Consider the following 12,500-nt stretch of genomic DNA (forward strand, 5'->3'; position numbering starts at 1 on the left):
AATAATAGTAGAGAGAATGATTTATTTCAGCTTTAATTTATTTTATCACATTCCCATTGGGTCAGAAGTTTACATACACTCAATTAGTATTTGGTTGCATTGCCTTAAAATTGTTTAACTTGGCTCAAACGTTTCAGCTAGCCTTCCACAAGCTTCCAACAATAAGTTGGGTGAATTTTGGCCCATTCCTCCTGACAGAGCTAGTGTAACTGAGTCAGGTTTGTAGGCCTCCTTGCTCGCACACGCTTTTTCAGTTCTGCCCACAAATTTGTATAGGATTGAGGTCAGAGCTTTGTGATGACTTGCACTTTTCCCACCTAAGTACGTTCATCTCTAGGAGACAGAACGCGTCTCCTTCCTGAGCGGTATGACAGCTGCGTGGTCCCATGGTGTTTATACTTGCGTACTATTGTATGTACAGATGAACGTGGTACCTTCAGGAATTTGGAAATTTCTCCCAAGAATGAACCCGACTTGTGGAGGTCTACAATTTTTTTCTGAGGTCTTTTGATTTTCCCATGATATCAAGCAAAAAGGTCCATGGGACCACGCAGCCATCATACTGCTCAGGAAGGAGACTCGTTCTGTCTCCTAGAGATGAATGCACTTTGGTGGGAAAAGTGCACATCAATCCCAGAACAACAGCAAAGGACTTTGTGAAGATGCTGGAGGAAACAGGTACAAAAGTATCGATATCCACAGTAAAACGAGTCCTATATCGTCATAACCTGAAAGGCCGCTCATCAAGGAAGAAGCCACTGCTCCAAACCCGCCATAAAGAAGACAGACTACAGTTTGAAACTGCACATGGAGACAAAGATCATACTTTTTGGAGAAATGTCCTCTGGTCTGATGAAACAAAAATAGGACTGTTTGGCCATAATGACCATCATTATGTTTGGAGGAAAAAGGGGGAGGCTTGCAAGCCGAAGAACCGTGAAGCACAGTGGTGGCAGCATCATGTTGTGGGGGAGATTTGCTGCAGGAAGGACTGGTGCACTTCACAAAATAGATGGCATCATGAGAAAATAAAATTATGAGGATATATTGAAGCAACATCTCAAGACATAAATCCGGAAGTTAAAGCTTGGTCGCAAATGGGTCTTCCAAATGGACAATGACCCCAAGCATACTTCCAAAGTTGTGGCAAAATGGCTTAAGGACAACAAAGTCAAGGTATTGGAGTGGCCATCACAAAGCCTCAATCCTATAGAAAATGTGTGGGCAGAACTGAAAAAGCGTGTGCGAGCAAGGAGGCCTACAAACCTGACTCAGTTACACCAGCTCTGTCAGGAGGAATGGGCCAAAATTCACCCAACCTATTGTTGTAAGCTTGTGGAAGGCTACCTGAAACGTTTGAGCCAAGTTAAACCATTTAAAGGCAATACTACCAAATACTAATTGAGTGTATGTAAACTTCTGACCCACTGGGAATGTGATAAAATAAATTAAATTAAATCTCTCTACTATTATTCTGACATTTCACATTCTTAAAATAAAGTGGTGATCCTAACTGATCTAAGATAGGGCATTTTTACTGGGATTAAATGTCAGGAATTGTGAAAAACTGAGTTTAAATGTATTTGGCTGAGGTGTATGTAAACTTCAGACTTCAACTGTACATGTACTCAGTCTCTCTCTGCCTGACCAATAGAAGGACATACTGTACAGAGGTTTTGTGGAGGTTATGGGAACGTTAGATGTGCGTTGGTTGATTGACTGGGCAAAGTTTGAGAGGCGTTGCGTCGGCAGGCTGAGCGATGTGTGGCGGGGGGTATGGCTGGATGGTTGATTGATTGGGTAATGTTTGGGAGACGTTGCGTCGGCAGGCTGAGCGGTGGGTGGTGGGGGGGGGGGGGGGGTATGGCTGGATGGTTGATTGACTGGGCAAAGTTTGAGAGGCGTTGCGTCGGCAGGCTGAGCGGTGGGTGGTGGGGGGGGGGGGGTATGGCTGGATGGTTGATTGATGATGTTGGGGAAACGCACCTTAGACGTAGTGTTTTGGAACCGAGCAGTTGCTATGGGGTTGATATAGAAAACCTGTTTTGTTTGGGGTTGAGGAGGGTGGGGTTCGACCTTAGAGAGAAAGAATGACAGAAACACACCGGTTCACTCAATGCCTGGATCGACTCAATGGATGGAGAGCTGGGGGTGGTGGGGAGAAATTGGTTCAGCCCCTGGACATGGAGTTGTCAGGGTTGGGATGGCCATTGGGGAGTCTGGAGAAAGCCTTGACTTGGTAATGTATGGAGCCTTTACTCAGTTAAGTAGGAAGTGTTTACTAGAGTATGTCCTCTTTAGCTGTAGTGTGTGTAGCCTTTACCAGGTAATGTATGAAGCTAACAGGAAGTGTACTGTGAAGCTTACAGGAAGTGTACTGTGAAGCTAACAGGAAGTGTACTGTGCTGGCTTGGATATCATACTGTTCTTTTTAGCAGGGTTCCAGCAACTAAAGTAGATGGGTTACCAGGCCAGCCCAGCTTGGCTTTTCCCTACAGATGTAGGATTTTAATTTGATCACCATGTTGCAGGAGAACTTGAAAATTAAATGCAAAACTTTCTGTCATTTACACTTTCAGACATCATTTTCCTGAAAAATGTATCAATCCCTTAATTATATATCCATTAATTATAATCCACATAACAATTCACATTTCCTGTTGCTGCAGGATTATTTTCCTCCTGTAGCAAACTGGCTCAAATGAAGATCCTACATGGGTATAGTGTGAATCGGGGCACTCAGAAGACTAGGGTGACGTGAGGTATCACTAACTCACCCGTACGAAGCTGGCGGGGAACCACCCCTCCTCCTCATCAATCTGACCCCACCACCAGTCCTTATTGGACGCGTCCAGCACCTTGATGACATCACCGGCCTTAAACGCCAACTCTCGGTCGGCCATGGTCACATGGTCCCATACTGCCTCAGCGCTGACGATAGATCCTCCACTTATCAACTGGAGACAAGGAACAAGGGAAGAGAGGGAGGGAGAGCGAGAAAGAGAGAGGGGGGAGGAGAGAGTGAGTGTGACAGAGAGAGAGAGAGAGAGAGAGAGAGAGAGAGAGAGAGAGAGAGAGAGAGAGAGAGAGAGAGAGAGAGAGAGACAGACAGACAGACAGACAGACAGACAGACAGAGACAGACAGACAAAGTGATTATTCTCAATTCCACTGACACAAACATACACACAATATCATCAAGCTACATTTTATTGAACTGCAATGAGACAAAATTGAATTAACCTCTGTGTTCGAGGCTATTAGGTAATTATCAGAAGCTTTACAGCCAAGTGAAATACCATTAGCAACGATGTCATGTCAGCCACCTTAGGGAGGCACTGCTCACCAGAAAAGAGAACATGCTGAGGCATGAATCGCTAAAAATGTAGCGATATTTAGTCAGTTTAGTCATAATTCCGTGCTCACAACCCCATCTAATCGTATGTGAGTGAGTCCCTTGTGCTTCAAACCCACACAGAGTAATGCATGTTAATACCAGCAACCAGAGCTAAAGTCATTAGCATCCCATCATCGCTAACACAACAACACTCAAGACACAATACAGAAGGTAGGGAGGTGACCCCACCAGTGTCAAGGCAGGCTCTGTGACTGACTGATGATGACATTACAGAATAATTACAACAGTGTTAATGTAATATAAACATCAAGGACCAAAGATCAGACTCTCTCTCTCTCTCTCTCTGCACAAGTCTTACAGCGTGTGTGCTAACTGTTTGTGTGTGGGTGTGTAAGTATGTGTGTATGTGTGTGTGTGTGTGTGTGCGAACTGTTTGTGTGTGGGTGTGTAAGCGTTTCCGTTAGGAAAATGTGGCGCACGGCAGCATTTTAATTTACAGGACATTCTAGAAATGTACTGGACCCATATAGATTGGGTGGATAACCTGATTAGAGAGTTCACCCACGGTGCTCAGAATGACAGAAATCACAGAATTCATCTTAACAGAACATGCAATGGCTTGGCGTCCTTCTTACTGAATTCCGATGCTTTGAAGATATTACAATAACTGTCCACACTTACTTTTCCTCAGCCAACAAGACGAGTAACTAACAGCAACATCACTATCCACAGGGCACGCACCGGTTGAATCAACATCGTGTCTACGTCATTTGAATGAAATGACGTTGAACCAACGTGGAATAGACACCGGTACCAAGTCAATGTGGAGGATATATACAGGGGGCACCGGTACCGAGTCAGTGTGGTGGATATATACAGTGGGCACCGGTACCAAGTCAGTGTGCGGGGGGTACAGGCTAGTTGAGGTAATCTGTCCATGTAGGTGGGGGCGAAGTGACTATACATGGATAAAAAAACAGCGACTAGCAGCAGTGTACAAAAGCGAGGGGGCGGGGGTCAATTTTAATGTTTTTTTTTTTTTTTTTCATCTTTATTTAACCAGGTAGGCTAGTTGAGAACAAGTTCTCATTTACAACTGCGACCTGGACAAGATAAAGCAAAGCAGTGTGACAAAAACAACAACACAGAGTTACACATAAACACATGTACAGTCAATAACACAATAGAAAAAGTCTATACAGTGTGTGTAAATGGAGTAAGGAGGTAAAGCAATAAATAGGCCATAGTAGCGAAGTAATTACAATTTATTAAATTAACACTGGAGTGATTGATGGGAAGATGATGATGTGGAAGTAGAAATACTGGTGTACAAAAGAGCAAAAAAGTAAATAAAAACAATATGGGGATGAGGTAGGTATAATGTAAATGTAAATTGTTACTGGAGTCTCTGACAATTTTATGAGCTCTCCTCTGACACCGCCTATTATATAGGTCCTGGATGGCAGGAAGCTTGGCCCCAGTGATGTACTTGGCCGTTCACACTACCCTCTGTGGCGCCTTACGATCAGATGCCGAGCAGTTGCCATATCAGGCATACAACTGGTCAGGATGCTCTCGATGGTGCAGCTGTAGAACCTTTTGAGAATCTGGGCACCCATGACAAATCTTTTCAATCTCCTGAGGGGGAAAAGGATTTGTCGTGCCCTCTTCACGACTGTCTTGATATACTTGGACCATGATAGTTCGTTGGTGATGTGGACACCAAGGAACTTGAAACTCGCGACCCGCTCCACTACAGCTTGTCGTTCTATGCGAGAAAGAAATAGCCTATTCCAAACACTCTGGGACAGTTGTGGGATGATTGATCCCAAATTCATACAACCAGTAGGCCTAGGATACATGCATTTATTTTTTTGTAAACAATGAGGCTGAACCAACAAATCAGAACATTTAGCTTCAAATGTTGATGAACTATTATCTCTTCACATTACAAGCGCAGCGATGTGCACACGGCAGTAGGCTATGCAAATGTTTGTTCCATAATGCAAATGTTTGTTCCATTAATGCAAATGGTGGGAAAACAGTGTTGCCAAAAGCATACCGTACATGTTGGTGGTTTCATGTGACAGAGATGAAAATATCCGTTATAAATTCAGAAAGAAGGGAGATCTAAAGATGCAACAACTAGACTGGGTTGCTGATAGGATTAGGCTTGACGTTTGGCTGCTGGACAATGAAAGAAAGTTGGCATTTGGTCTTTATAAAATCCTTTTGACTATAGGCTACTTTGAAGCAAGGTAAAACATGCCTCATAATATGAAGTAAAACATTCAGGTTTCAAACAATTAAAGCATACTGCCTCCAGCTCATTGCAAGGTAGTGACGCGCTGAAGTCTGCCAACTGTTGCCTATTGAATGGTGAATGGGAAGCCATCTTGAGAAATCAAAATCAAAACAGTTTTTAACACGCGATTGCATTTAGAATTGTTTACGCAATGATTGGGCTTATAAAAACACGTTTGACTCGGCAGATTTTCAGCTCAAATATAAGCTCTGTATCTGTATGGGTTAGATAGGCCACACAACGACTAACGAAAATACACACGCAGAAATGTTATTCCATTCAATTATGCAAATTAACCTCTAGACCGATAAGCATGACTGGTCAAATGGATTTCCATCAGTGAATATACTAAAAAGCCTAATTTTGCAATGGAGTTTATTTCCTTCTCCCGGACAATTAGCCAGCTCCAATTTTATGTATTTTTTTATTGTCCAAAACCCAGCTATTAGCGGCTAACGGAAACCCTGGTGTGTGTTTGTTGGGGCGGATAGTGGTGTGTGTGTGTCCTTCTTATTCAAGGAGCAGAGAAGACTGAGATGACATCATTAGTCTGTTCTGAGTGGGAGCCACCACACACACCACTATCCACCCAACTCTTGAACACTCCTCCGCCACCCACTCCTGTCCATCACTCTGAGTAATGTCTCCATGTCACCTTGAGGCAGGCACAATTCACACACACTTCACACACACACACGCACGCACACACACACACACACACGCACGCACGCACACACACACACACACACTCACGCACACACACAGCTCAACAGCAGTTTGCCTTTTAAACTCTGCCTCCAGCCACGTCTCCCCGTGGACTACTGGGATAGCTCAGGGAGAAGAGCCAATCAATGAAGAGCAGATAGCAGAGGGATCATGGGTAGCGACAGACAGCTGAGCCTGGAGGGATGGAACATGGACTGAACCTGATTATAATGTATGGCTAGTATGGCAAAACAAGGACACTCTAGGAAACATCAGAAACCTCAGAAGGTTAAAGGTCACACACTCTAATAATAGATCAATGGTTGCCTCCCAAACTGCACTCTATATAGGCCAATAGGGCTCTGGTCATGTTCCACTAGAGCCACATATAGAGAGTCTGGCCATTCATTCAGCTTTCAACCACAAAGCATTAGAATGGTTCACTAGAAAGAATGGTTATGGCCCTATAGCTTGTATTTAGAATTCAGTACAACAGAAATATCAATGGCACTCAGTCAGGAGTGTGTTGGCTTTTCTGTTCATGGTGTTCTGTTTTTGAGTTCCCATTTGACATGTGTTTCCATTGTTCCAACCAAAAGCATTATATAACTCTACGGCAGACATGTTAGTTGCCTCTAGGGAATATTGACCAATCACAATCAGTCTGTAAGGTGACAGGGAGCTAAGGCTCTCCTGACCTCTAACCTCAAGACATCAGCAGAGACGGTAAATATTAACCCCGACCCACATACCCCCTACCTCATACGCCCTACCCCCATACCTCCTACCCTCTACCCCATACCCCCTACCTCATACGCCCTAACCCGACCCCCATACCCACTACCCCATACCCCCCACCTTCTACGCCCTACCCCCATACCTCCTACCTCCTACCACTTAGGGTACCTCCTACCTCCTACCCCCTAACACATACCTCCTACCCATTACCCCTACCTCCTACCCCATACCTCCTACCTCCTACCCCATACTCCCTACATCCTACCCCATACCTCCTATATCCTACCACCATACCTCCTACCTCCTACCCCATACCTCCTACCCCCATACCCCTTGGGCGCTATTGTAGATCTGAAGGGATTGGATAGTATATCGGATGGGATTGGATAGTATATCTGAAGGGATTGGATAGTAGATCGGATGGGATTGGATAGTAGATCTGAAGGGATTGGACTGTAGATCTGAAGGGATTGGATAGTAGATCTGAAGGGATTGGATAGTAGATCTGAAGGGATTGGATAGCAGATCTGAAGGGATTGGATAGTATATCTGAAGGGATTGGATAGAAGATCTGAAGGGATTGGATAGTATATCTGAAGGGATTGGATAGTAGATCTGAAGGGATTGGATAGTAGATCTGAAGGGATTGGACTGTAGATCTGAAGGGATTGGATAGTAGATCTGAAGGGATTGGATAGTAGATCTGAAGGGATTGGATAGTAGATCTGAAGGGATTGGATAGTAGATCTGAAGGGATTGGATAGTAGATCTGAAGGGATTGGATAGTAGATCTGAAGGGATTGGACTGTAGATCTGAAGGGATTGGATAGTAGATCTGAAGGGATTGGATAGAAGATCTGAAGGGATTGGATAGTAGATCTGAAGGGATTGGATAGTATATCTGAAGGGATTGGATAGTAGATCTGAAGGGATTGGATAGTAGATCTGAAGGGATTGGATAGTAGATCTGAAGGGATTGGATAGTAGATCTGAAGGGATTGGATAGTAGATCTGAAGGGATTGGATAGTATATCTGAAGGGATTGGACTGTAGATCTGAAGGGATTGGATAACAATGTGGTGGGAATTCCTACACAGGTGCCAAGAGGGATCCATACTGGAAAAAGCAGATTCAAAGCAGATGCCATATTTCACAGAATCCTATCCACCGCCAAGCCACCTCCAAGGGACCCACCTGCGAGGGCGAGGATCCCCAAAAACAGCATTTCTATTGGGAGTAAGCCTCACTCCCCTCCCCCCTACTGGATTACATGCTCTCTCCATGGTCCCTCTACAACAGTACTCAACCCCATTGACTAATAATAACATCTAGAGCATTTAGAGTATTAAATACTAGAGTATTTCACCCCATTCACTATGCTTACAACATTCCTCTAATGTGATATCACAACACTGTAGATACATCTCTCTAATGTGATATCACAACACTGTAGATACATCTCTCTAATGTGATATCACAACCCTGTAGATACATCTCTCTAATGTGATATCACAACACTGTAGATACATTCCTCTAATGTGATCTCACAACACTGTAGATACATCTCTCTAATGTGATATCACAACACCGTAGATACATCTCTCTAATGTGATATCACAACACTGTAGATACATCTCTCTAATGTGATATCACAACACTGTAGATACATTCCTCTAATGTGATATCACAACACTGTAGATACATCTCTCTAATGTGATATCACAACACCGTAGCTACATCTCTCTAATGTGTGGGTATATATCCAGCCAGAACAAACACCAGTCCCTGTTCATTCCTCTCTTCATCCCTCCATACCCTCCCCAGGATAACGAGATCAGTTCCCCCCCTCCCTGATACATCACACTGTTTTCCTCTAAATTAAAAGAATTGCATAACCAATCTCTCTCCCATTCCTCTCTCTCTCTCTTTTCCCCCGGTCTCCCTCTCTCTTTCTTTCCCAGTGGGGGCTGCCTTTCGTTGATCAAAGGAAACCTGCTTACCATGCAGCCAGGAGATCTGACGTCCAACCAACAACCATAGAAATATAATCCATAGAATAGATTCATTTATGTCAAAGATGGGTTAGAGGTTCCAAGCCCGTTCTATTAATTATATTTCTATGCCAAAAACATCCTCTTGCTCCCAAACCTGTTTATCTAGCTGGATCTGCCTACCGTAGAGAGACATCCCTCTCTCATATACCTCTGGAACTATCAGTCTACTGTAAAGAGACATCCCTCTCTCATATACCTCTGGAACTATCAGTCTACTGTAAAGAGACATCCCTCTCTCATATACATCTGGAACTATCAGTCTAATGTAAAGAGACAGTCCTTTCTCATATACCTCTGGAACTATCAGTCTACTGTAAAGAGACATCCCTCTCTCATATACCTCTGGAACTATCAGTCTACTGTAAAGAGACATCCCTCTCTCATATACCTCTGGAACTATCAGTCTACTGTAGAGAGACATCCCTCTCTCATATACCTCTGGAACTATCAGTCTACTGTAAAGAGACATCCCTCTCTCATATACCTCTGGAACTATCAGTCTACTGTAAAGAGACATCCCTCTCTCCTATACCTCTGGAACTATCAGTCTACTGTAAAGAGACATCCCTCTCTCCTATACCTCTGGAACTATCAGTCTAATGTAAAGAGACATCCCTCTCTCATATACCTCTGGAACTATCAGTCTACTGTAAAGAGACATCCCTCTCTCATATACCTCTGGAACTATCAGTCTACTGTAAAGAGACATCCCTCTCTCCTATACCTCTGGAACTATCAGTCTACTGTAAAGAGACATCCCTCTCTCATATACCTCTGGAACTATCAGTCTACTGTAAAGAGACAGTCCTTTCTCCTATATCTCTGGAACTATCAGTCTACTGTAGAGAGACATCCCTCTCTCATATACCTCTGGAACTATCAGTCTACTGTAAAGAGACATCCCTCTCTCATATACCTCTGGAACTATCAGTCTACTGTAAAGAGACATCCCTCTCTCCTATACCTCTGGAACTATCAGTCTACTGTAAAGAGACATCCCTCTCTCATATACCTCTGGAACTATCAGTCTACTGTAAAGAGACATCCCTCTCTCCTATACCTCTGGAACTATCAGTCTACTGTAGAGAGACAGTCCTTTCTCCTATACCTCTGGAACTATCAGTCTACTGTAAAGAGACATCCCTCTCTCATATACCTCTGGAACTATCAGTCTACTGTAAAGAGACATCCCTCTCTCATATACCTCTGGAACTATCAGTCTACTGTAAAGAGACATCCCTCTCTCATATACCTCTGGAACTATCAGTCTACTGTAAAGAGACATCCCTCTCTCCTATACCTCTGGAACTATCAGTCTACTGTAAAGAGACATCCCTCTCTCATATACCTCTGGAACTATCAGTCTACTGTAAAGAGACAGTCCTTTCTCCTATATCTCTGGAACTATCAGTCTACTGTAGAGAGACATCCCTCTCTCATATACCTCTGGAACTATCAGTCTACTGTAGAGAGACATCCCTCTCTCATATACCTCTGGAACTATCAGTCTACTGTAAAGAGACATCCCTCTCTCATATACCTCTGGAACTATCAGTCTACTGTAAAGAGACATCCCTCTCTCCTATACCTCTGGAACTATCAGTCTACTGTAAAGAGACATCCCTCTCTCCTATACCTCTGGAACTATCAGTCTAATGTAAAGAGACATCCCTCTCTCATATACCTCTGGAACTATCAGTCTACTGTAAAGAGACATCCCTCTCTCATATACCTCTGGAACTATCAGTCTACTGTAAAGAGACATCCCTCTCTCCTATACCTCTGGAACTATCAGTCTACTGTAAAGAGACATCCCTCTCTCATATACCTCTGGAACTATCAGTCTACTGTAAAGAGACAGTCCTTTCTCCTATATCTCTGGAACTATCAGTCTACTGTAGAGAGACATCCCTCTCTCATATACCTCTGGAACTATCAGTCTACTGTAAAGAGACATCCCTCTCTCATATACCTCTGGAACTATCAGTCTACTGTAAAGAGACATCCCTCTCTCCTATACCTCTGGAACTATCAGTCTACTGTAAAGAGACATCCCTCTCTCATATACCTCTGGAACTATCAGTCTACTGTAAAGAGACATCCCTCTCTCCTATACCTCTGGAACTATCAGTCTACTGTAGAGAGACAGTCCTTTCTCCTATACCTCTGGAACTATCAGTCTACTGTAAAGAGACATCCCTCTCTCATATACCTCTGGAACTATCAGTCTACTGTAAAGAGACATCCCTCTCTCATATACCTCTGGAACTATCAGTCTACTGTAAAGAGACATCCCTCTCTCATATACCTCTGGAACTATCAGTCTAATGTAAAGAGACATCCCTCTCTCCTATACCTCTGGAACTATCAGTCTACTGTAAAGAGACATCCCTCTCTCCTATACCTCTGGAACTATCAGTCTACTGTAGAGAGACAGTCCTTTCTCCTATACATCTGGAACTATCAGTCTAATGTAAAGAGACATCCCTCTCTCCTATACCTCTGGAACTATCAGTCTACTGTAAAGAGACATCCCTCTCTCCTATACCTCTGGAACTATCAGTCTACTGTAAAGAGACATCCCTCTCTCATATACCTCTGGAACTATCAGTCTACTGTAAAGAGACATCCCTCTCTCCTATACCTCTGGAACTATCAGTCTACTGTAAAGAGACATCCCTCTCTCATATACCTCTGGAACTATCAGTCTACTGTAAAGAGACATCCCTCTCTCCTATACCTCTGGAACTATCAGTCTACTGTAGAGAGACAGTCCTTTCTCCTATACCTCTGGCACTATCAGTCTACTGTAAAGAGACATCCCTCTCTCATATACCTCTGGAACTATCAGTCTACTGTAAAGAGACATCCCTCTCTCATATACATCTGGAACTATCAGTCTAATGTAAAGAGACATCCCTCTCTCATATACCTCTGGAACTATCAGTCTAATGTAAAGAGACATCCCTCTCTCATATACCTCTGGAACTATCAGTCTACTGTAAAGAGACATCCCTCTCTCATATACATCTGGAACTATCAGTCTACTGTAAAGAGACATCCCTCTCTCCTATACCTCTGGAACTATCAGTCTACTGTAGAGAGACATCCCTCTCTCATATACCTCTGGAACTATCAGTCTACTGTAAAGAGACATCCCTCTCTCCTATACCTCTGGAACTATCAGTCTAATGTAAAGAGACATCCCTCTCTCATATACCTCTGGAACTATCAGTCTAATGTAAAGAGACATCCCTCTCTCATATACATCTGGAACTATCAGTCTAATGTAAAGAGACATCCCTCTCTCATATACCTCTGGAACTATCAGTCTACTGTAA

At 43.4% G+C, this 12,500-nt stretch overlaps 1 protein-coding gene across 22 annotated transcripts in view; it reads right to left on the bottom strand.

Moving 5' to 3' along the window:
• The window catches only part of LOC139366508 (uncharacterized), a 105,791-nt gene that overhangs the window by 39,085 nt on the left and 54,206 nt on the right, over positions 1 to 12,500 (bottom strand). For 12 of the 22 annotated variants that reach the window (XM_071104050.1, XM_071104049.1, XM_071104064.1 and 9 more), the window contains one exon: positions 2,778 to 2,957. In XM_071104050.1, the coding sequence (XP_070960151.1) occupies positions 2,778 to 2,957 (180 nt within the window). Of the gene's footprint in view, positions 1 to 1,986; positions 2,077 to 2,777; positions 2,958 to 12,500 lie in introns of all 22 variants that reach the window. The other 10 variants (XM_071104048.1, XM_071104051.1, XM_071104046.1 and 7 more) reach the window with 1 other exon arrangement.

This window comes from Oncorhynchus clarkii, chromosome 14 (genome assembly GCF_045791955.1).
Source record: "Oncorhynchus clarkii lewisi isolate Uvic-CL-2024 chromosome 14, UVic_Ocla_1.0, whole genome shotgun sequence".
Taxonomy (NCBI): Eukaryota; Metazoa; Chordata; class Actinopteri; order Salmoniformes; family Salmonidae; genus Oncorhynchus; species Oncorhynchus clarkii.